This window comes from Drosophila teissieri, chromosome X (genome assembly GCF_016746235.2).
Source record: "Drosophila teissieri strain GT53w chromosome X, Prin_Dtei_1.1, whole genome shotgun sequence".
NCBI classification, from domain to species: Eukaryota; Metazoa; Arthropoda; class Insecta; order Diptera; family Drosophilidae; genus Drosophila; species Drosophila teissieri.
In genome coordinates this window covers 7563871-7588865 of record NC_053034.1, presented here as the reverse complement: position 1 = coordinate 7588865, position 24995 = coordinate 7563871, and the positions used below count along the sequence as shown (strand labels likewise).

General features: G+C 47.1%; 4 protein-coding genes across 5 annotated transcripts; 3 read left to right on the top strand and 1 right to left on the bottom strand.

The window, feature by feature from the left end:
• Positions 1-412: 412 nt before the first annotated feature.
• LOC122623939 (proteasome activator complex subunit 3) lies at positions 413-2185 on the bottom strand. The gene is made up of 3 exons (XM_043803337.1): positions 2030-2185; positions 1447-1958; positions 413-1243 (listed from the first exon to the last, which is right to left on the bottom strand). The coding sequence occupies exons 2-3, from the start codon at positions 1826-1828 to the stop codon at positions 876-878; spliced, it is 750 nt and encodes a 249-aa protein (XP_043659272.1). The 5' UTR covers positions 1829-1958; positions 2030-2185; the 3' UTR covers positions 413-875.
• Positions 2186-2819: 634 nt separating this feature from the next.
• LOC122623611 (protein strawberry notch) lies at positions 2820-19882 on the top strand. Of its 2 annotated transcripts, XM_043802866.1 has the most exons (13): positions 2820-3369; positions 7961-8078; positions 10910-11359; positions 12046-12393; positions 14347-14796; positions 14872-15257; positions 15318-15724; positions 15791-16225; positions 16284-17490; positions 17552-18038; positions 18112-18250; positions 18313-18697; positions 18779-19882. In XM_043802866.1, exons 1-13 carry the CDS (start codon positions 3367-3369, stop codon positions 19007-19009), a joined length of 5046 nt encoding a protein of 1681 aa, XP_043658801.1. In that variant the 5' UTR covers positions 2820-3366; the 3' UTR covers positions 19010-19882. The 2 variants fall into 2 exon arrangements, with proteins under 2 accessions (XP_043658801.1, XP_043658800.1); XM_043802865.1 differs by lacking the exon at positions 12046-12393.
• On the top strand, positions 12896-13942 carry LOC122623612. Its single transcript, XM_043802867.1, has one exon. It carries the CDS (start codon positions 13032-13034, stop codon positions 13833-13835), a length of 804 nt encoding a protein of 267 aa, XP_043658802.1. The 5' UTR covers positions 12896-13031; the 3' UTR covers positions 13836-13942.
• A 3232-nt stretch (positions 19883-23114) lies between the features above and the next one.
• On the top strand, positions 23115-24477 carry LOC122624351 (2-methoxy-6-polyprenyl-1,4-benzoquinol methylase, mitochondrial). The gene is made up of 3 exons (XM_043803858.1): positions 23115-23388; positions 23452-23870; positions 23928-24477. The coding sequence occupies exons 1-3, from the start codon at positions 23193-23195 to the stop codon at positions 24228-24230; spliced, it is 918 nt and encodes a 305-aa protein (XP_043659793.1). The 5' UTR covers positions 23115-23192; the 3' UTR covers positions 24231-24477.
• The last annotated feature ends 518 nt before the right edge of the window (positions 24478-24995 follow it).

Below are 24995 nucleotides of genomic sequence, written 5' to 3'. Positions count from 1 at the left end.
TGGTAGTGCTGCTTTTCGACAACGACACTTCAAGAAATTGTTCTCTTTTGTAATCTTACAAATACAAATTGGCTGACTTGGCAATTTGTATTAAAATAAGCATATATACATTTATGTATATGGACAGTCTTTAATTTGGTTTCATATTTTCATAAATAAGTTAGTTTTTTGCAAGTTTTTAACAAATGAATATTTGCCGCGAATTTTTAAAAAATTCAAAGTCACGTTTAGATTTTTCTAGACTGCTCAAGCTAACGAACAGACATCTTAATACTTCGCAATGCCATTTTTTTCGATTAGCCGCATCGAATGCAATAATTTCCACCTGTTTTCAGTTTGCGATAGGCATCCATCACAAAAGTAGAACCAACCCTCAATATAAAAAACAAGAAAACAATCACAGCGTTACCTATTCGGGGCGAATCACTTATTAAGATTTATTTTTCACACATTTTTAAAGGACATTTTCCTTATGAGGGCGCCCGTGTTAAAAATGTACATTAGGAAATGTTGAAAAAATGTGTCAATGGAGTTCGCCTATTCTTTATATGCATAGCTATAGCTATTAGTGGAATCTATACAGCATCGGTATTCTTGTATTCTACGCTAAACTCGACATTACACTCTAGACGTAGTACAAATGGATCAATAGTCGATTGTTGTTAGGCTACAGCTATTGCTTAATCACTGCTCTTCACTTGAATGAATTTTGATGTTGGTAAACCAAAGTGGAGAGTCTTAGCTTTTTAAGTAGCCACAAGAACCGGTGACCGTCCGCTCTACGGGCTGATTGTTGATTTGTTTGTTGATCAAGAAGTAAGATGATGCAAAGGAAAAAAAAAAAAGTAGAGGCTCGGGCTTGGGAAATACCTAGCCTAATACAGGCTTTCGGTATTTGAGGAACGCGGCTTCTTCAGCTTCTCGAGGTTCTTAATAACTATGTCGTGCAGCGAGGAGTAGCGATTGCGCACCTCGCAAACGACCAGCCACAGGCTGAGGTACTCCTTCTCGTCCAGCTCGAGGACTGCGCGCCGATAGTCATCGATGTGCGGATACTTGGCCACCTTGGACACCACCTTGGCGCGCGACAGGAAGTAGCGCGATATCTGGTCAAAAAAGGCAGCCGCCTCGGATTCTACAGTTTGAATTTCGGCCAGCGTGTCCTCCTGAATGGACACGCCAAAGTTGTTGCCATCCTCGATCTTGGGTATCATAAAGGAGATCCACATCTTAAGTAGATTGGCTGCGGAAGAAACAAATTCAAGAGTTACTAGGAATTCAATACAAAAAACTCCATGTCAGGCGAATGCTAGGCTAATGTTTCAAATTCTTGGAATTCATTTTAGGAATATTAAATGGGCTTTTGAATAGCATAAAGATATTGTTAAGATTGAGATGCGTGGATAAAGAAGGTTACTAAAATCTAATAGAATACGGTGCACTTACAATCTTCCACAAGCTTCCTGATGATAGGCTTGACGACCTTGATCATCTCGCAGAGCGGCTTGTTGCACGGCACCGTACCGGCGGGCAGTGCCAGCACCGGCTGCCCGGAAACGAGGACATCCACGCGCTGGCGCTTGGTGGGCGGATGATCGCCGTCCTCCGACTGGTTGTCCTCGTGATTCTTAACCAGGACAGGCGGCAGGGCCGGGATGTTGAGGTCCTGGTGCACCTCGTCGAAGTTGCGCTCGTTGAACATCGGCGTGGCCAGCAGCTCGTTCAGCTGGACGATCTTCTCCGGGAACCCCTTGGTGATCAGCAGCTCTGCCTTGAGGATCAGCGAGTCCTTGTACTCCTGCACTCTCACCACTGTGTCGTTGGGCATTTTGTTAGCTATGTGGATTTCGTTCCGTGTCCGTGGAAACCTTATATCCTATTCTGAGTCCTGTTTCCTGGCGTAGTACCGGTTCTTCTCGTTCTTTTCCTTCTCCACAGCAAACAGCAACGCGGACGCTCTGAAATCGGCGGACTTTTAAGGACTCGTGTCGGCGGATTGCGAAATTCGAAGCGGGAAAACTAGACTTACCGACAATTTTTGATGCCCAAGCAACAACACACATGTGGTGCTAGAGGTGGGGAAAAATTAATAATCGATGTTTATGCGCTGCTATCGCAATTTGCTGAAATTTCGCAAGAAAATACCAGAAATTCTTTACGGAATTAGGCGAGAATTTTTAATGTATTTTTATTTATTAAACAACCTGTTTGCAAGTTAGATTGAAATTTCAGTTGTTACTTTCTGTTTCGTTAGTTACAATTATTTTATAACCCAAGCATAACATATTTCAATGCATTGATGCACATTATTATTGTGCATATTGATGTACATTATTATAATTATGGAAATGCAACAGCGGAAACACGTTTTTTTATTTATCATATTATATTTGTTAATAAATGTATATTTATTTACTTATATTTAAGAGAAATTTAACGCATAGGCTATATCATAACAAATTAAAAATAAAACGCGCGCCGTATCTTATCGATATTCTAGTGCATACCGCGTGCTATACCAAAAGTTTGTATCAAATGTTAAAAGTTATTTAAACCTCTTGTAATTTAATGTAGTAACATTTAAATTTGTGTATATGTTCTTTAAAATATGTTTTATATAAATAAACTATAAGTAATAGAATGCTTTAACATTTTAAGAGCAAACACGCTATAAATTAGTGTGACCAGATCTCAGAAATAATAGATATCGGCACGCTAATCAATAATCGCCTAACCGATGTTTCGATATTTCCATTTTTGCCATCACGGATCGATAGTGACATCGATGTTTTTCCAGCTCTATCTAGTTGGCATCTCGAAGTTGCGATAGTTGGCATGTTACGTGTGTTTTCGGCTTCCTCGCTTCCTTCTCGTTCTCGTTTCCTTCCTCCTTGATTCCGATTCCGAGTGTTGTTGCATCGAAGTGCGTGTGTTGTGCGGTGCAACAACATCCGAACCAAAGTATCTGAAGCGAAACACCGCGTGCAGCAACAACAGAGAAACACACTCATCACACACACTCGCACACGCACACGCATGCGGTTATTATCGCAACAGCAACAACAACAACTGTAAAACAACAACAACAACATCTCTAACGCGTTGAGTATTGCGGAGTATAGCGTTTTTTTTCGCTACATTTGCTGTCTGACTGGCCGCACAATTGTTCCGTTTCCGCTGACAACTTCGAAAAATCATTGTTTAAAACGAACTGATATAAAAACTTCAAGCAAAACACCGAAGAAAACAAACAAAAGAGCGAAAAACGCGTGTGTGCGCGGTCTGTTGCTTATTTTTTTTTGTGGTTAACAACAACAACAAGCAGCATCGGAGTGACAAACAACCGTTAGCAATTGGAGGATCAAAATGGTAAGTTTAAGTTAGCTGGCCTTTTGTTGTTGTTGTAGTAGTAGCGGCGGCTAGCATGACTTAATATAAATTTCTTTGTTGCTAAATTTTGCCATTTTCCACACGCACACACACATTCACCCACACACACTGACACCCCCACATGCATAAAACAAAAACAAAGCGCCTGCAGAAGCGGAAGAAGGAGAATAATAATGAGAAGAAGCAGCAGCAGTAGGCAACTCATTCAATAATTGTTGTTTTTCTTTTTCTTGCGCTTTTCGCTCTTTCCTCTTCCACCCACCCACACACACGCACACTCTCCTCCCGCTGCACTTCATTGTGTGTTATTTGTCTTTTCGTATCTGCAATTGTTTTCTTGGGTTATTTCTAAGGACGCATTTCATTTCGCATTTTCGCGTGGCCTGGAACCATGTGTTTTTCTCTCCCTCTCATGCTCCGTCTTCGCGCTCGGCCCTCTCTTTCGCGCACACACGCTGAGTTTAATTTTGGCATTTTTTTTTTCCCCCCGCACACGAGTTAAACGAATTCAGTCGACAAAAGTTGCGCTAGGTTAGGGTTAAGGCCATGCGACTCAGGGGCAACATGTGGGTTAAGACCATGGACGGGGGAGGGGGCTGTGGTCCATCATTAAATGGAAGATGAAAACTATTTTCAGGGGGCGGCAACTGTTTCGAATATTATCAAAACTATGCCCTATTTCTGGCAAATGTTATTTGAAAATATATATTTCTTTTTATATATTTCACATTTTTAGCCGAATGTCACAAATAATATTACTAATATATTCAATAGTATAAATCTTTATAATATGTTACCAATTATATTTATTTGTAACATGGCGCTGTTATCAATTACTGGGAATTGGTTATATTAATGCCAGCTTATAACTACTCAAATTGTTTACAAGTAACGAAGCTTTTTAATTTTTCGTTGCCTTAATTTGCAAAGCGAGAGTTATGGTAACTCTACCTAATACAACCCTCTGAATTGCATATTTTGTTACCAGTTAGTAAAACAATTAATTATAAAATTGTAGATTTATAGTGCGTGGATAATAACCCTATAATAAGTATCCCTTTCCTAATGATAAAGGAATAGATTTGAATTCTTATCGTTTATTCACTCGGATTTATTCGTTATTATTATTTTTCCAAGTTTTTTCCTTTCACTTGTTGCTCAGCGGAGACAGCAACCGCGCAGGAGTGAGGAACCTCTAGCACAGACCCAAACCATGTCAGCAATTTTCGGGGGAATCCCCGCAGAGGGGTTTTCACTGTAGAACTGCAGTGGCTGCAGCTGCAGCTCGGAACTGCATCCTAGGAAATGCGAGTTGCCCCTCCCACAAGCTGCGCTGCTTTGCCTCTGCTGCATTCAGAGCATTTCTGATTGGGGAGGGTGGGTGAGTGGTCCTCCGAGCCGTGTTATGTATCGCCGTTTTCACTTTGGCCACTGCATTCCGTGTGTTTTGGCGCCTGCGCTTTGCACACACTTCCTCGGCCTGGTCAACATCTCTGCCAGCTTCTGGGTCCCTTCATTAGCTAAATCTCTCCCCGTTTTTGTAACATTTTTCAGGTCTATTTGCCTTGGCCTTTGTTTGTGTCCTTTTTTGTCCGCTTTTATCCGCATCTTTTGTTTTTATTTTTTCATTCGTCAACCCTGTTGATAAGGGTTAATGTTGTGGCTGTTTATTTTTCGTAATTCATACCATTTTCTGTTTTTTTTTTTCTTTTTTGGGCAACAACATGTTGATGTTTCTATTTGAGTGCAAGTGGGTGGGTGGTTGATGGAAACACATGTTTTTGGCCAGAGCTTTTCCACATTTCCCTTGTTGCAAGGTCATTCGTTTTGATTTTATTTTGTGTGTCAACAAAAATGTTGCAATCCAGTAATAGACGGAGGTGTGGATGAAATATTGCAGAGTTGGGATTTATTGAGGGTGTGAGAACTATGCTTTCGTTTGGGAAATGCATTTGTGATGGTAATATCCGACTTCCTTTATCTTTTGAGCTTAAGAACATGACTATATAACAATCTTTATCAAGTACCTTTTTTTATAATTAACTATTTGCGTGAAATACTTCAAAGAAAAAAGCCAACAAAGATTTCTAGCCAGAAAAATACAACAAAAATATTAGCATTAAAAAGAGAAATTAGTTAAGCTGGTTTTTAAGAAACTTATTGGAAACTATAGGAGTACATCGTACTGTTTTAGATCATTTGTTGCCCCGATGGATCATGCCAGCGAGTGTTCACTGTGCATCTGTTTGCATCGGCTGGTTGTTTGCTTTGCTTTTGGCCCAAGTCCCTCGCCAGTTGTTTTATCCCAGAGCACACAGAGGTACAAGGTATATACATACATGTATGGACGCATATAGCCAGCGAACGAGCCAACCAGACCCGACGCCAACCCCCCCGGCGCCCTCCAGCACCCTACCCCTTCCCCAAGGACGTGCCCACATCCACACCCACATCCATAGCTACAGCCGCAGCAGTCTGTCTTGCTCTAATTGCTGTACATGCGCTACAGATTGCTGCTGCTCCTCCAGCTCCTCCTCCTCCTGCCCCCCAACTTTCGACCCGCTCCAGCCCCCTGACCAACCCCTCGTCCGCTTTCATCTGAGCCAACTGAGCCAAAACCCTTTTGTTCCAAGGGGTTGAGGGGGTGGCTACAAGAGTTGTGTGGGCGGGGGGGAGGTCTGGTGTGGTGGGTGGGATGTGGGGTTTCTGGAAGCAGAGGAAGCACATGCATATTCCGCATAAAGGAGGAAACTTCGTATCTCTGCATGCCAAACATTTTGTTGCTGCTACTTCGTTTTATTGCCACATGGGGCGGGGGGTGGGAAAATGCCAACCCCTTTTCCGGGCTAAAGTGGAGCACTGTGGTCCGCGGCTATTGTTGTGATGATTATGATGGAATAGGATTGTAGATAAAAACGTGGTATTAACTATATATTTTTTTTTATAAACTAAAGGAAATTATAAAATTCTAATTGCTTCGCGTTTACAGCCACAAAACATCTTTAAATTAAAATGTGCTTGTCAAGCAAATAATCCAAAAACCATATCAAAAAAAGAAGATTAATAATAGAAAAATGATTAATAATAGTTTGATGGCAATAAAAATGATTAATTGGGACATGCTGCCGCGAACTTAACCCACTGTGTCCCTCGCCAAGGGGTTGGCCTCTCGCGTTTGTTTATCGTCCTGTTTCCAGTTCCACGTTCTACGTTCTTCGTTGTTCGTTGTTCGTTCTCTGTGCTGGCTCGCCTTTCGTCGTCCTGACCGTGGAGAGATGTTGGCCAAAAACCCACCCCATGCGCCCATGGGCCCACCCATATAGCACCCATAACACCCTGCTTAACCCGTTGGTAACCCCGTTTAACCCCCGGCTCTCCCCTGTCGCTGGCCGTCGAAAAACTGCAGCCCAACTTTGCCTGTGCGATGTGCGATGTGCGTTGTGCTCGTACTCGTGCTCGCTGTGAAATTTCCATTTTGGGTTTGTTTTTGGTGGTATTCCAAACTGGCTGGCAAACTGGCAAAGTGGCCCGTAGCTGCTGCTGCTCGACAACTCCGGTCTTCGAACTCCGGCCGAGGTTTTTGGGTAGTTGGCTCCCACACGAGCATCGAGCCAGTCGCACAATTCTCCGAACTCTGAAAAATAGTGCCCATCTGTGCCCATTTGTGAACCAAAGAGGTGGCTTCCAGGTTCCAGGTTAACTTGGTTGCTAAGTTCCCAAGTTGCTTGCTTGTGCTCAGCTTATTAGATCCCAGGATCTGCCGCAGAACCTCATCCAACCGGCGACGCAAAGCATCTGACCGTTGGTCCTGCTTTTTTCCACCCAAAAACTCTTGTGAGTGTGCTTCCCCTATATACATAGATATATATTTTTTTTATATATATATATATCTCTTGCTTTTTCTATATATATATACATTTTTTTTGCTGCCCGTTTGCAATTGGGGGATTCCCCCATTTATTTTTTTCTTCACCCGGCGTGCGCATTTTTTTTCTCGTGCTTTTTGTGCCGTTTTTTCTAAACATCCGGGGAAGTCCCCGCACTTTGGTGCGCCCTCAAAAGTGTGCTACAAAAATAGATGCGGTTTTTCGTGCTTTTTTGTGTCACTTGTCATCTTTGTTTTCGTTTGCCTTTCGTTGCCACCTATGTGTGTGCATGTATGTATGTTTCTGTGTGTGCATGTGTGTGTGTGTTTGTTGGTGTGATTTTATTCGAGTGAATCCCCGTGAATATTTGTGTTATTTTTTTGAGTGCTCGCGGCGTCATGCTTGTGTGCAGCATAAGAACTGGGAAACTATGAAAATATCGATTTATATTCGCGATGTCGTTCGTTTTACTAGTGCACTGGAAGAAATTTCGTGCAAAACGAAACACTATTATGTTTTAAAAATTTCAGCGTCAGATGAATGCATATCCAATAACTTTTAAAAGTACCAAACAATATAAATGTATCTGAAACAATTTATTATACTTAAGACTTAAGAATTGACTTTTTGCACTAAAATATAATGTTTAAAACTTCGTTTCAATTATCAGATAATAAAACATTTACAATATTTTTAAATTACAGACATCGAAAAAACGGAAAACCCTGTTGGACGCCGATGACGACGATGATAATTTTGATGAGGACGATTCGGGCTCCGATTTCGACGATGACGAGGATCCAGATCAAATAGAAGTGCCCGGTAAGTCATCGCATATCGCATTTCGTATTCAAGCCTTTAAAACCAAAGCTGCTGCTGCTTTACTGGCCAGCAATAAATAGTGAAAAGTGGGTTCACTTCGAAAGGGATTTGACTGCGGACTCCAGAGTGGAAGGGTGTTGTTGGCATCGGAACGGCACGGCACGGCACTCGGTTTTCTATTGTTTGGACAACAATTTCCATAGGTAACCCCCACCCCCACACCCATCGTGGGCCTTACTTTCCAACTTTCATGCAGTTCCAGAAACGAGTGGGAACCGAACCCTACATAGTTTTTTGGCCACCCGGGCGGAGGGATTTAGTTCAGAAACAGGGGCGCAGGAAAAGGGGGTGATCACTAAAAGAGGTTGGGGGATTGAGATAAAAGCGAGCAAGTGGGTGCTTCTTTGGGGCGGAGCTCCCCTGCCAGGCAGTAACTCATTCTGTAGGTATTTCAATCAACTGTGCCAGTATTTTATCCCTTTAGTTTATGAAATTGCTATGACATTCTTGCTAATCTGGCTGAAATGCTGCAGAAATGTGCGGCTTATTTCAAAAATGTTCTATAGCTCATATAGCCATGTAGCTTCAAATATCACTGGCTATGAAATGCAAACTAACAGTTAGTTCCAAAGGCATCTTTTTTACAGAAAATCAACAAGTATGACAATTACTTTCTGATTTCTTTTGAGAATATCTTGTTAAATTGAAGGATGTTTCCAAATGAGTTATACCAATTGGGTGGAGAAATCCCCCGGACAAGCCCATCGCATTGAGGCGCACCCATGCAATTGATTTGCTATCTAACCAACGTTAATTAAGAGGCCACTCGCATTAGTCAGTGAAACATTAATGAAATTACCCAGGCGCCCCCTCCATCTGAGCCCAGAACCCATATGCACACCTGTCCAGAAGTCAGGATACATCGAAGGATACATCCAACGATGTCCTGCGATGTCCTGCCAAGCCTTGCGCTCTGTTTGCCTCAGATCTGCTAGATATCGGCGCATACATATATACACGATATGTTTGTATATACAACGGCCTATATGGGAATTATAAATGCGCACATATGTGCCCGTCGTACATCCCGACGTATATCCGCCACGGTGGCTCACACTCTGCCATACAAGCCCGATTATATGGCCATATATATATGTAGATCTATATATATATATATATATATATTCGGGAGGAGCCAGTGGTGCCGTGCGTCATTAACTGTCGACTGGACATCCCGCGGTAAATTATTGAACTCCGGGCATCGAAGGGCCAGTTATGAAGTCCTTCACTCGCAAACAACAACTGAACGAATAAGCTAATATAGTCAATTATTAAGCAAGCCATATCGTTCTCTTGTGCAACTTGAAGTTTTTTTCGTGTGAAAAGGGGACGAGTTCCCTGACAGGTGTGTGCCTACTGTGAGAATACCAAGTACTCGTTAAATAATTGAATAGCAAATGGCATTTGGGAAAAGCATTTGCAACGTGTCGCTTGATTTGTCTATCGTTTGGGTCAAGCCATTGCTATTTCTATGTCTCAATAGTAGACTAATTTATGTACGAAAAATTTGAATTATGTTTATATGCACCTCGACTGCTGTGCTGCAGTTTCGCTAATCTTGAACACATAATTATATTATGTACCTTGTACATGACTTGAAAATTCCTCTTCTTGTTGTGTTGTGTCTTTGGTTTGGTTATTTGTTGATTCGCGTGTCTGATGCCTGAAATCCCAAGAGCCTTTCGGGATTTGTGGTGCACCGTGGCGCACGGAATTCGATTTGTTGCCATCATCTTGACCGCCGCGTCCATCTGCATCTTCTTCTCCATCTCCAGCTCCATCTAGCGGTGGTGGCGGGAAGCACGGGCATTAACGCATTTGGATGCAGCCAGTATATAGACGAGTGTCCATCTCCATTTGCAACTGTCCATGTGCGCTGGAGTGCACATATAATTATGATTATGTATCGGCCAACTGACCTTTCCCACCACCCCCCCCCCCCCCCCCCCCCCTTCGTGTGGCACATACTGACATGGGCCAGTATCACATACTTAGCTGCACCTTATGTGCCTGCTATGCTTGCTCATTAATTAGATATTTACCTTAAATGAGGGGTGGTGCGTATGCTTTGGTTTGGTTTGGGTATGTCTGCAATTTGTGCAGCTCATCTGGGGAATCTGGGACTGGGAGGTGGAATCTCGGAGCTGGAATCTCGCAGGTCTTCGATTCGCATTGAACGGGTTTTTGGGGGCCTAATGTGCACAAATTGCATTAGGTATTCGCACATTTGCTCATTTGCACGCAAAAAGCGGGAAAGCCCCCGTTTCTAATCACGTGTTTCCGAGTGGAAGAAGGTAGCAGCACTTGTGATTCAAGATCCGAAAAGGCGACACTCAATAGTAGTGACATTTAATGGTGTATTTGTATAAATTCCTGTGACGTTTAGTGGTTTATTTGTATAGATTCTTGTGACATTTAATGGTTTATTTGTATAAATTCCTATGAAATTTAATGGTTTATTTGTATAAATTCCTATGAAATTTAATGGTTTATTTGTATAAATTCCTGTGACGTTTAATGGTTCATTTGTATAATTTCTTGTTTGGTTGCTAATAGTGTTGTGTGTCTCTTATTCTCACGAATTTCAATTAGCATATTTGTAATTCCCAAGAGCTCATCAAAATTCAAAGGCAGACGCACTTGCACTGTGACCATCATAAACTAGAATTTTGTTTAATAATTCATACAAATGATTTCAAAGATAACAACAGATTACTTATTGAAACTTTCCATGCTCATTTCCTACATATATATTTCTTTTTTATTTTTAGGTGGTGGTCGCGATCTGAACACAGCCGTTACGTACGCCCAGAATATCCGCAGCGGAGTGGGCGTGGCGACCAAGGGCGGTACACCCATACCCATAAGTGGGGCCAAAATCGTTATAGGCAATAATAAAATCAAGCCAATATCGTTGTTGCGCATCAACAACAATAACAACAACATTATCACCAGCGTCAACAGCAGAAACAACAACATTGTCAGCAGCAACGGCAACAATAACAGCATCAACATCAACAACAACACCGTTGTGCGACAAATAGTAACAACAACAACAGCAGCAGCAGCGGCAGCAACACCAACCACTGTGGGCGGTACACCAACAGTTGGGGGCGTGGCACTGGGCGGAAAGATCACCGCGATACCGATAGTAGCGAGAAAAGTAGCCCTAGAGAATAGTTTAAACAATATGCCAAAGAAACTGAATAACGCGATAACGGGTAAGTGCAATTAATCACCTGAAAAAAATAAAATATTATCAAAAAAAAAAAGAAACACAGCACACACAGACGAGAAGCGGAGAACTTAATAATATTAACAGCAGTGTTGCCAATTCATTAATCGAATTTACACAAAAATGTACTGCAAATAAATGCGACTTAAAGTATAAACTATGAACTATATAAATTTGAAAACTCCTTTTATTATAAAGTTTAAGTTGAGCTAAGTAAATTCCAAAAACAGATTATGTTGAGTTCGATATGAACAAATTAATAAAGTATTAATACCTTTACAAATCAAAACTTAGGGAATAAATTGATGTTATGATCCTATAAGTTGTACACTGTGATTAAAAATATTAAAGTATATAGTTAAATAGTTGGCAGCACTGGCTGAATAGAACTAGCTGTGATCACAATAATTAATGATGCTTGTGTTGTTCTCTTTCTTTATTCCTCTCTATTTCTCCACTCAATTTCTCCACACTATATATTGCTTTTCTTGATTTAAACCCGATTTATATATGCCGCCAAATCAAATATATAATATCATTTTTCCCAATCCCATTTTGTATGGTTTATTTCCTGTTAATGTTTTTGCGTTTCCTTTCGTTTCGTATCGTTTCGGTTATTGTTTTTGTGGTTATTTACGATTCCCCCATGGTGGACATCTCGTGCTCCATTAGCCATGGGCAGTCCAGCGGCCAGGAGCAGCGCTGGGAGCAATGCTGGGATGACGACTGGTTCGTCCCAGGTTGGTGGTGGTGGCTCCATTGGCTCCATCGGCTCCACCAGCAGCTATCTGAACAGCCTGAGCACCAACGAACTGATGAATCTGGCCGCCTACGTGGCCGCCAAGGGCAGCAACGCCCCACCGCCTCCGCCGCCGTCCACGGCCGCCAATTCGGTGAGGAACTCACCAGCAGGCGGCGGCATGCCCAATCCCATTGGCAATTTCTTTGGCGGATCGGCGGCGGCGTCCACTTCAGCCTCTGCTGCTAATTTCAATATGGCCGCGTCTTTATTGGCGCAGAGTAAGTCGATTAATGTTGGTAACAACCAAGAACAAACCGCTCTTCTTTTCCAAAATGTCAAGCAACAATAATATGATAATGTGTGTGTGTGTGTGTGTGTGTGTGTGCATGGAAAGTGTGTGGCAGTTGTGGGTTAAGTGTGTGGCAGTTGTGGGTTAAGTGCGTTGAGGGAGATGGTTTTTGTGTAGACAGTTGCAAAGGTAAGATTATACACGCAAAAAAAAATATTCAAGAGTTGATTCTTTTTGGGGTAGAAAATATGCGAGAAGCACTCAAAATGGTTTCTATTTGTTTAATAAGCAGCTCTTAAGAAAGATGGAATGCTATTTAATATCTTTCGGTTTCGATTTTCCCATATCCTTCAAATGTTTCATTATTTTCCAACTTTCTTATATGGAATTATATTTTCTTAGCCAAGTTTGGAATGTAACGAAATTCGGAAAGTAGTAGGCGCCTGTCTTTGCTTTCGTCACCTAACGTTGTTTCGTCTAGCATTCAGTCACTTCATTTTTACGTTTCGAGGAAAGCACAGCTCCAAAGAAAAATATAAAAAATTCGTTTTGTACAATTGGAAATTTTTGTAACCCTTTTTTTTTTGTACGGTAGATGGTAGATTGGTAAAATTTTGAGTTTGTATAATGGATACAAATACAAATACAAATGCCGGCGACGACGACATTAGTAATGAGAAAACAGCAACAGTACTCGAAACCAAGGACATAGATATGCCCGCTCTAGACCCAGCAAATTGGGACGCAGTGCAGCAGGAGATCAATGTGAAGGTGGCGGAGGCCATGCAGGGCTTCTACAGCGTTCACTCCAAGGCGCTGCAGAAGATGGAGCGGCTGATACGCCAGAGACTGGTGCCCGAATTGACGAGCACTTCGAGTAGCGACCTCAAGGAGATTGCCGACCTATTGCGCCGACTGGTGGACCGTGTGGAGAGCGTGGAACCCGTCATTAAGATCAAGCTGGATGAAGGCACCTTGCCGCAGCCGCAGCCGCTTGGCCAGTCGCAGCTGCTGCATCAACTGAAGAATGGCTTGTCGGTGGTGTCGCGCAGCTTGGAAGATTCCGGAGCATCTGGTAGTCAGGAAGCGGAAGCGGCGGCGGCAACTGTGACCACCATTCTCATCTACCGCAATCCTCGCTGCAACGGCCAGTCGAACAGCGAAAGGGACTTGCTGGCGGTGGCGGCTCGGGAGCAGCACAAGCGACCCAAGTCGGAGCCCAGCAGCAGTAGCGCGAAGAGGTCGGATAGCTACGTGGTCAGGGAACGGGAGCGGGCCCAGTGCCAACTCAATCTGGTGCTGCTGAAGAAGTCGCTGTTCTCCATTCACCTCAATCGCCACAAGCGCTACTGGCCGCCTGTCCATCATGCGCGCAGGCATGCGAAAGCCCCAGTCCATCGCCCAGTGGACACGACTCCTTTTGACGGCTGACCCACTGGATGGTGCACATTTCCCATCCGGTAGAGCGATTCTTCCAGTCGTTTGGAGCTGGATCCCTGGAGTAGATGTGAAATAAATGAATTGGCTTGCCTGCAGAACCATTGTTCGTTTGTGAACTTAGCTTGGGGGTGCATTTATTGAATGAATCGCAGGGGATTTGATTGATGTGTGAATGTGTTGTGAGCATATGGATAGCTGGTTCCTGATTGAGTAGATTTATAGGACACTCGCTAGATTCTGTAGTCTGCAGTTGAGCTGACAAGTGATTAATGCCATCATATAGTTGATTACTAACGAAACTCTTTCTATTTTCTTCCCATCTTCCTGTCTTCCTCGATTTTCCGACTGCCTTCCTCTGTCTCTTTCCATTCGATGTCTCCCCGCATATACACCTCTCACTCATTCTGGTGTCGTGTACACCGCAATTAACCAACCAACCACAACATTATCCAAACAACTTGCTGCAAAAACCACAACCAACCCGAATCCCTTTGCCTTCCAGTGAGTTATGCGGGCGGAGCTGCTCCAATTCGCGCCTTTAAGGTAGCCGGAAATGTTGGCGGTATCGGGAACAACCAGAAGCCATCAATGGCCACATCCGCCGGTGGCGGTGGACCGGCGGGCGGTGGTGCACCTGGCAGCGGCGTGAAGGGGAACAACTCGATGATGGAGGCCGTGCAGAAGTTGATCGCCATGAATCCGGAGTACCTAACCAGTGGCATACCGAATAACGTATTCCAGATGTTCATGCAATCAATGCAACGTCCACAAGCGACTCCGCCGCCCATTCAGCCAATGAATCCCAACGCAATGGTGACCAGTGCAGCGGCAGCAGCGGCGGCGGCGGCTGCACACGCCTCAGCGGCTGCCTATGTCCAGCAGGAGGAGGACGAGGTCGACTACGAGGAGATGGGTGTAGCCGAAACGTATGCCGACTACTGGCCAGCCAAATGTAAGTTTAAATTGCCGCGAGTAGTAAGCCAAAGTTCGTTAGTGAGTAACACATTGATTTCTCCCGATCCCGCAGTGAAACTTGGCAAGAAACATCCGGATGCCGTGGTGGAGACAGCATCGCTGAGCTCCGTGGAGCCCTGCGATGTCTACTACAAGCTGTCCCTGCCGCACGAAACAATCAACAGCGGACATCTGAGCGCCCTGCAACTGGAGTCCATTACGTACGCCTCCCAGGCGCACGATCACCTGCTACCGGACGGAAGTCGCGCGGGATTCCTGATTGGAGACGGCGCTGGTGTGGGCAAGGGACGCACAATCGCCGGCATCATTTACGAGAACTATCTGAAGGGGCGCAAGAAGGCGCTGTGGATATCCGTGTCCAACGATCTCAAGTACGATGCCGAGCGGGATCTCAGCGACATCGGCGCCACGCGGATCGAGGTTCATGCGCTCAACAAGGTGCGTCTCAGTACAAGTAAACTGCGCAGGAGCTATTAACTTATTGTTATCATCCCTTAGTTTAAATACGCCAAGATCAGCTCCGATGTGAATAACAATTGCAAGCGAGGCGTGATCTTCAGCACATATTCCGCTTTGATAGGCGAGTCCAATAACAAGACGGGCAAGTACCGATCCCGCTTCCGCCAGCTTCTGCAATGGTGTGGCGAGGACTTCGAGGGCCTCATCATCTTCGACGAGTGTCACAAGGCCAAGAATCTGTGTCCCGTCGGCTCCGGCAAGCCAACCAAGACGGGCCAGACCGTTCTGGAGCTGCAGCAGAAGTTGCCCAAGGCACGAGTGGTGTATGCATCCGCGACGGGTGCCTCCGAGCCCAAGAATATGGCTTATATGGTTCGTCTGGGTCTCTGGGGTCAGGGCACGGCCTTTGGCAACTTTAACGACTTCATCACCGCCGTGGAGCGACGGTAAGCTGACTTGATTTATATGAACTGAATAATTGTTAACTAACTAACTACATTTGCTTTTTTCAGCGGTGTGGGCGCCATGGAGATCGTAGCCATGGACATGAAGCTGCGTGGCATGTACATCGCTCGCCAGCTGAGTTTCAAGGGCGTGAGCTTCAAGATCGAGGAGGTGCCGCTCTCCAAGGAGTTTCGAAAGATCTACGATCAGTCCGTGGAGCTCTGGGTGGAGGCCATGCAGAAGTTCACCGAGGCGGCCGAACTGATCGATGCCGAGAGCCGAATGAAGAAGACGATGTGGGGCCAGTTTTGGTCCTCGCATCAGCGCTTTTTCAAATACCTTTGCATCGCCGCCAAGGTTAACCATGCGGTGCTGGTGGCCCGCGAGTCCATAAAGTACGGCAAGTGTGTTGTCATCGGTCTGCAGTCCACCGGCGAGGCACGAACTCTAGACCAGTTGGAACGAGACGATGGCGAACTCACCGACTTTGTGTCTACGGCTAAGTAAGTAGTCGAAAACTACTCCTATACAGATTCATTAACCCTCATATCCTTTCCACAGAGGTGTCTTTCAGTCGTTTGTCGAACGCCACTTTCCGGCACCCGACCGCAATCGCATCAACCGCATCCTGGGTCTCTACGATGAGACTCCTTCCCTGTCATCCGTGGCCGATTCCACCTCCAGCTTGGGTAACAATAGCAATAGCACCGCGGCGGCTGGCAAAAGAAAGGGAAGTAATAACAATGACAACGGCTCCACGAGCAGCAAGTCGAAAAAGAAGAAGCGCAGTGGATCTTGGCAAGACAGCGACAGTGACGATGAGGATACGGGCAGGAAACGCAATCGGAAACGGGATGGAGGCAACTCGAACAGCGATAGCGACGAGGCAAATAGTGATGACGACCTCAGGAGTGATATGGATGACGAAGATGAGGACGATGAGGATCGTGATGTGGACAGCGACCGGAGAAGCGTGGCTAGCGATGCTAGTTCCGATTTTAATCCCTTCTTTAGCGGCAGCGATAGCGACATCGATCCCTGGGTGAATGCGCGCAGCAAGAAATCAAAGAAGACCCAGAAGAAAACCAAGAAAAAGGTGAAGAAGGAGAAGCCCAAGAAGGAGACCACCTCATCAGCATCTAGTTCGGCCGCAACCGATCCCAGTGGCAGTACGTCCATGTCGGCTACTGTCGTTGCTGCTCTGAATGCGGCCAAGAACCGCAAATCCCAGCTCTCCACGCAGGATAAGATCCAGGATCTGCTGCAAAAGAAACAAGAGCTGAAAGGCACAGTCACGCCGGTGGGTGTGAATGGTGTCAAACTAAACTATGGTCCTCCGCCCAAAGATGCAATTGAACGAGCCTGCACGATGAAAGAGGAGCTGCTGCGCAAGATCGAGCGACTGGGCTCCCGACTGCCGCCAAACACGCTGGATCAATTGATCGACGAACTGGGTGGTCCCGATAATGTCGCCGAAATGACTGGTCGAAGAGGTCGCGTTGTACAAACTGATGATGGCAACATCCAATACGAGTCCAGAACCGAATCGGATGTCCCGCTGGAAACGCTGAACATAACGGAGAAGCAGCGCTTTATGGACGGTGAAAAGGATGTGGCAATCATTTCGGAAGCGGCGTCCAGTGGTATTTCTCTCCAGAGTGATCGGCGTGTCTTCAACCAGCGACGACGTGTCCACATAACGTTAGAGTTGCCCTGGTCCGCCGACAGAGCCATCCAGCAGTTTGGGCGTACCCACCGATCCAATCAGGTCAGTTGAATATTCAAATAGTTACTGATTGTTCATATTATAATGCAATATCTTTGATCAGGTTAATGCGCCCGAGTACATCTTCCTCATCTCGGATTTGGCTGGTGAAAGGCGTTTCGCCTCCACCGTTGCCAAGCGTCTGGAATCGCTGGGTGCACTCACCCACGGCGATCGCAGGGCCACGGAGACTCGTGATCTCTCCCAGTTTAACATAGACAACAAATATGGTCGACAAGCTCTGGAAACGGTGATGCGCACCATAATGGGCTACGAGTCACCGCTGGTGCCGCCGCCAACGGACTACAGCGGCGAGTTCTTCAAGGACATCGCTGGAGCCTTGGTTGGTGTGGGCATTATAGTGAATAGCGAGAGTAATCCGGGTGTGCTGAGTCTCGACAAGGACTATAACAACATATCAAAGTTTCTTAACCGTATTCTCGGCTGTCCGGTGGATCTGCAGAATCGTTTGTTCAAGTATTTTACGGACACCATGACGGCAATCATTCAGCAGGCAAAGCGCGGCGGTCGCTTCGATTTGGGCATTGTGGGTAAGTGTCGTTGAGCGAGAGTCGCCTATTCCGAGTTAATTGTAATATCGTCGTATCTATTTTACTTCACTAGATCTTGGAGCTGCCGGTGAGAATGTGACCCGCGTCCGACTTATTCGGTTCGTGCGCAAGCATGCCACCGGAGTGGCGCCCACAGAGATGCACACGGTTCGAGTGGAAAGAGGCATGATTTGGCAGGAGGCCATTGACAAGTAAGTTAAGGGATATGACTGTGAATAGAAAGTTGTTTCTATGAATTTGGAATTAATTGCAGATATGCCGATCTGTTCAACGAGAACGAGGGCTTCTATCTGTCCCACCAGCTACGCAATCAGAAGCGAACCGCCATTATGGTGGTAATCCTAGAGCAACAGTCACGCAACAGCAGCTCGACGAGCAGTACCACCGATTCGGACAGCGGTAGCAAGAAAAAGAAAGCTCGCAGCAAAAAGGAGATCATGTGCCAGATATACCGACCAAACACTGGTCTTCAGGTACGCCACGAATCGCTTTTCGAGCTTGAGAAGAAGTATCGCAAGGTGGCAAGCGAGGAGGCGGAGCCGCACTGGACGGAACAGTACGATGCCTCGGTGAACACCTGTTCGCACGCATACTGGAACGGCAACTGTAGAAATGTCAGCCTGGGGAACGACTGTGAGGTGAGTGTGTATAACTTGAAGAAAGATTTGGCTAGTGAACCATCTTTAATGACTGCTACCCTTTGACTTTTGTTTTTTTAGGTGGGCTTGCGTCAACGCTTATACCACGTTCTGGCTGGATCCGTGCTCTCCGTTTGGGGACGCGTAGAGCACATACTGAATACACGTTCCAATAGCAAGATGCAAGTGATACGCATGAAGACTACCGAGGGTGAGAAGATTGTGGGCACCTTAATACCCAAGTCCTGCTTCGAGCCATTGGTGGCCGATCTGCGCAGCGATTCGGAGAAGCAGGAGGAGTTTAACTACTAAGTTTGTGTAGTGGGTACACTGGAGTATCAGTTGTGTGATTTTGTTATGGCTTCACTTTTTGAGACCGCTATTTTCCCCGTATCTTCCAAACCGAGGCCAAGCAATATTTGAATCCACAGCGCATGGTAGGAAGCATGGGCAGCAGGCTAGGCTTCAACCTAATATATATATATATATATATAAATATAAATACTACTATAATTACACGTAAATACATAGCGTATGTGTAAGAGGACATGAATTATGGCTCCTGAATAGAAGCAAAGGCTTAAGAAACCAACATTTTTTTTTTTTCAATTTTAAATAGACTTAACCATGTACAACCCAAAACGCACGTACATACCACCAACCCATCCATCAGACTTTGGCTCGTCATAGCTCATAAAAACACCACACTCACGTACTGACACCCGCGCAACGGACAGAAGATATGATGATATATAGAGAACGAAATGAAAACGCTTATAAATGGACTTTTCTCAATGATTTAAAGATTTAATTTAAATTCGGTTTAAGCTTAAAGTCTACGTTTACACACAAGAAACAGCCACGTTTTGTAAACTATTTATTTTTATTATTACTATATATATAAATACGTTTTTAATTGTTTTTAATGTAACAATTATAAGGCTGCAGCGCAGCGCAGCAAAAAGTGAAACCCCCCAAGATAAGGCATTTTTTTTAATCAAACAAAACTTTGTAATTAGGTATTTACTTGTAATGTAACTAATCTTAAGTTTAACCAACAGACATTGAGAGGCATCTGAATATAAGTTAAGAGAATCGCGTAATAAAAATGTTCGCTGAAAAATCATGTGAATTGTGCACGCATACGTACAGTTAATAAATATAAATGTGCGGATTAAATGAAAATTGTGGTCTTGTTATTCCATCTATAAATGGCTTGCTAGTTCTTATTTATAGGTTTCAAATGTGATGCGAGTAACTTCTTCAAAAAGTTGCAATTCCCATTTTCCCTAAACAATTGTTTGTATATATTTATTGAAACAATAGAAATAATGTTCTAACCAGTTAAGCTCATAGTTTTCCCAATCAGCAACAAATCGGATAACACTTTTCATCTCGATTTCGTTGTTTTTTCCTCATAACTTGGCCAAAAATGGTCGGAAACTTAAAAGAATTAAATTTTTTACTCCTAATTACCAATTCTAACCAAACATATAACTTTTGGACTGACTTTGTAAAAATAATTTTTGGACAAATTTTTGCATTTTTTGCAAGGGGTACATCATCAAAAAAATGTGCAAAAAATAGAATTTCGATTTGTGAACACAGTTCGAATGAAAATTTAAATACGAGCTCAATACATTTTTTTTGGTAAACACAGTTCGATTGGAAATTTAATTACGAATTCAGCGAGATATGACATTCCATATTTGGACCAATATTTCGAATGTTCTGATCAAAATACTGATATTTAAATCGCAAAAAAACAGAAAATCAATTTTCGGCCAAAATCCGTGGGGTGCGGGGTTTTTTTTATGTAAAATGTAAAAACGCACCCCGCATTTTACATTTTCTATTTTACTTTTTTCCTCGATCTACCCCGCACCCCACACCACGCATTTTACATTTTACTTTTTACCTTGATCTACCACGCACCCCGCAACCCACAGCGCAGACCCCGCAGTCCAGACCCCGCACCCCGCAGCACAGACCAGGCATTTTACATTTTACATTTTACAGACCCCGCACCCCGCAGCCCAGACTCCGCACCCCGCACCACGCACCCCGCACCCAAGACCAGGCATTTTACATTTTACAGACCCCGCAGCCCAGACCAGGAATTTTACATTTTACATTTTACAGACCCCGCAGCCCAGACCCCGCACCCCACACCCCACACCCCGCAGCCCAGACCCCGCAGCCCGCACCACGCAGCCCAGACCATTTATTTACATTTTACATTTTACATTTTACATTTTACAGACACCGCAGCCCAGACCCCGCAGCCCACAGCCCAGACCCCGCACCCCGCACCCCGCAGCCCAGACCCCGCACCCCGCAGCCCAGACCACGCAGCCCAGACCCCGCACCCCGCAGCCCAGACCCCGCAGCCCAGACCCCGCACCCCGCAGCCCAGACCACGCAGCCCAGACCCCGCACCCCGCAGCCCAGACCCCGCACCCCGCAGCCCAGACCACGCAGCCCAGACCCCGCACCCCGCAGCCCGGACCACGCACCCCGCAGCCCAGACCCGCAGCCCAGACCCGCACCCCGCAGCCCAGACCCCGCACCCCGCAGCCCAGACCACGCAGCCCAGACCCCGCACCCCGCAGCCCGGACCCCGCACCCCGCAGCCCAGACCCCGCAGCCCAGACCCCGCACCCCGCAGCCCAGACCACGCAGCCCAGACCCCGCACCCCGCAGCCCGGACCCCGCACCCCGCAGCCCAGACCCCGCAGCCCAGACCCCGCACCCCGCAGCCCAGACCACGCAGCCCAGACCACGGACCCCGCAGCCCAGACCCCGCACCCCGCAGCCCAGACCCCGCAGCCCAGACCCCGCACCCCGCAGCCCAGACCCCGCACCCCGCAGCCCAGACCCCGCAGCCCAGACCCCGCACCCCGCAGCCCAGACCCCGCAGCCCAGACCCCGCACCCCGCAGCCCAGACCACGCAGCCCAGACCCCGCACCCCGCAGCCCGGACCCCGCACCCCGCAGCCCAGACCCCGCAGCCCAGACCCCGCACCCCGCAGCCCAGACCCGCACCCCGCAGCCCAGACCCCGCACCCCGCAGCCCAGACCCCGCAGCCCAGACCCCGCAGCCCAGACCCCGCACCCCGCAGCCCAGACCCCGCACCCCGCAGCCCAGACCCCGCACCCCGCAGCCCAGACCACGCAGCCCAGACCCCGCACCCCGCAGCCCGGACCCCGCACCCCGCATCCCAGACCCCGCAGCCCAGACCCCGCACCCCGCAGCCCAGACCCCGCACCCCGCAGCCCAGACCCCGCACCCCGCAGCCCAGACCCCGCACCCCGCAGCCCACACCCCGCACCCCGCAGCCCAGACCCCGCAGCCCAGACCCCGCACCCCGCAGCCCAGACCATTTATTTACATTTTACATTTTACAGACCCCGCAGCCCAGACCCCGCACCCCGCAGCCCGGACCCCGCACCCCGCAGCCCAGACCCCGCAGCCCGGACCCCGCACCCCGCAGCCCAGACCCCGCAGCCCAGACCCCGCAGCCCAGACCCCGCACCCCGCAGCCCAGACCCCGCACCCCGCAGCCCAGACCACGCAGCCCAGACCCCGCACCCCGCAGCCCGGACCCCGCACCCCGCATCCCAGACCCCGCAGCCCAGACCCCGCCCCCCGCAGCCCAGACCCCGCACCCCGCAGCCCAGACCCCGCACCCCACAGCCCAGACCCCGCACCCCGCAGCCCAGACCATTTATTTACATTTTACATTTTACAGACCCCGCAGCCCAGACCCCGCACCCCGCAGCCCAGACCCCGCAGCCCAGACCCCGCAGCCCAGACCCCGCACCCCGCAGCCCGCACCCCGCAGCCCAGACATTTTACATTTTAAATTTTGCGGGGTGCGGGGTGCATAGATCAAGGTAAGGTAATAAATGATGTGGCTGTGCGGCGGCTGTGCGGGGTTTTGTGCGTGGTGTGCGGGGTTTTGTGCGGTGTGTGCGGGTTGGTGTGCGGGGTAATGTAAAATGTAAAATACGTGGTGCGGTTTGCGGGGTTTTGTGCGTGGTGTGTGGGTTGTGGTGCTGGGTACGGGGTAGATCAAGGTAAAAAGGAAAAAGTAAAATGCGGGGTGCGTGGTGCGGGGCAGATCAAGGTAAAAAGTAAAATGTAAAATGTAAAATGCGGTGTGCGGTGTGCGTGGTGCGCGGTGCGGGGTATCTGAAATCCAGAATCTCTCAATGTGCCCAACAAAACTCGGATAAAATGTGCGGTTTTTGGCACATTTCATTACATTATGCACCAGGCGATCATAATAAGCAGTAGGTCATCTTCTGACTGAAAATGTGCATTTATCAACGTCTTGCGTTGTTTGAACTTGGCGCCAAATTGGAAATAGTAATCGAGAGCACACTAATCGATAGATATCGTTCAGCATATGGTACCATATCTAACCGGCTGTTTCGTGTTTTGGTTATTTCATAATAAATTCTAGACGGAAAGCCCCCCAGAATCAACGAAATGCAAAGCACTAGGAGCACCCGGCTGCTGTCCTTGGCCAGGAGATTCGTCCACATGCGGACGGCAGCGCAATCGGCCCGCGACTCCACAGGATTGGGAACGGAGAAGTCAAGTGGCGCGGCATCCACATCCGGAACGGAGCAAACCACGCATTTCGGCTTCCAAACAGTTCGCGAAAGTGAAAAGGAACAAAAGGGTGAGTGCGGTTGTAGCTAGCCCATAAACGGAGCACCGAAAGTAACCCTGTTTTTGTGCACAGTGCACGAGGTCTTCGAACAGGTGGCCAACTCCTATGACATGATGAACGATGCCATGTCCCTGGGCATACATCGCGTGTGGAAGGATGTGTTCGTTGAACGACTGGGCCCCACGCACGGAATGCGCCTGCTGGACATGGCCGGCGGCACCGGAGACATCACCTTCCGTTACCTGCGCTACCTGGCCAACCAGCCGAATCCCCAACAGCGTCCCAGCCACGTCACTGTGTCGGACATCAATCAGCACATGCTAGACGTCGGCGAGGAGCGGGCCAAGCGTCTGGGACTGACCACCGACCAGCTGTCCAACTGCACCGTCGCTTGGCAGTGCGCCGATGCCGAGAAGTTGCCCTTTCCGGACGCCAGCTTTACTGCCTACACTATTGCCTTTGGCATCAGGAACTGCACGCATGTGGATAAGGTAGAAGCCTCCTCATTACTTGTACTTGTTATACTTATTTCTCCCATCCCATTCAAGGTTCTCTCCGAGGCGTATCGAGTGCTGCAGCCGGGCGGACGCTTCATGTGCCTGGAGTTCAGCCATCTGACGAACGAAACGATCCAATGGCTATACGACCAGTACTCCTTCCAGGTGATCCCGCCGATGGGCCAATTGCTGGCTGGCCAGTGGCAGGCGTACCAGTATCTGGTGGAGAGCATCCGCCGGTTTCCCAAGCAGGAGCAGTTCAAGCAAATGATCAAGCAGGCGGGATTCGAGCAGGTGTCCCACGAGAACCTCACCTTCGGCGTGGTCAGCATTCACTCCGGCTTCAAGCTGTGAGAGCTCCGTGAGCGGTGATCTGTGCTGTAAGCGATTAGGAAATTCTGAACCCCATTTGGCGGTGCATGATAGTTAAATGTATTTGTTTGGTTTATCGCGTTTAACCACGCTGCTCACGTCGGCCAGGTCATAAAGCATCGAATTGAACAAGCTCCTCTGCGTGTGTGTTTACATTTTGAGGTTTATGTGGCTCTTTGTCAAATATATGTATTACATGTGCCAAAAAAGCAAAACCCAAACACGATTTGATGCGTTTTGATGACATCTCCGGCGGCAAGGCCTGGGAAAGACCTTGGGCACTGTGTGCCAGACCCACTTCGATGACCGGGCGAGATATGCTAACCCAAAAAGCAAACTGTACCAACTGACAATGGCACTATGATGCGTTCAATTGATTTAAATTCCAAACCACCAGTGGGCAGCGGGCAGTTTTCAAAAAAAAGTGAAAATCAATGTAGGCTAATCGAAAGTCCATCTACGGCTATGGTGTGTGATATAATGCAAGCACTATCCAACTATCCACCTATCCACTATCTATGGCTACATGGTGCGCCCATCTGATTTAGTGCAGGTGAAATTTATGCGTGTGAATGCTGAATTTTAACGAATTTCAGTCAATTCAGTCAAACCATAGCATTGAAATGCCATCAAAATAATTGACCGTGCCATGCTAACTGCTAATTGCTGCTTTTCAATTGTACGCTTTTGCTTTTATTACATTGCTTTTATTATGCTTTCACCCGGCGCCTGATTAGCACGAACATT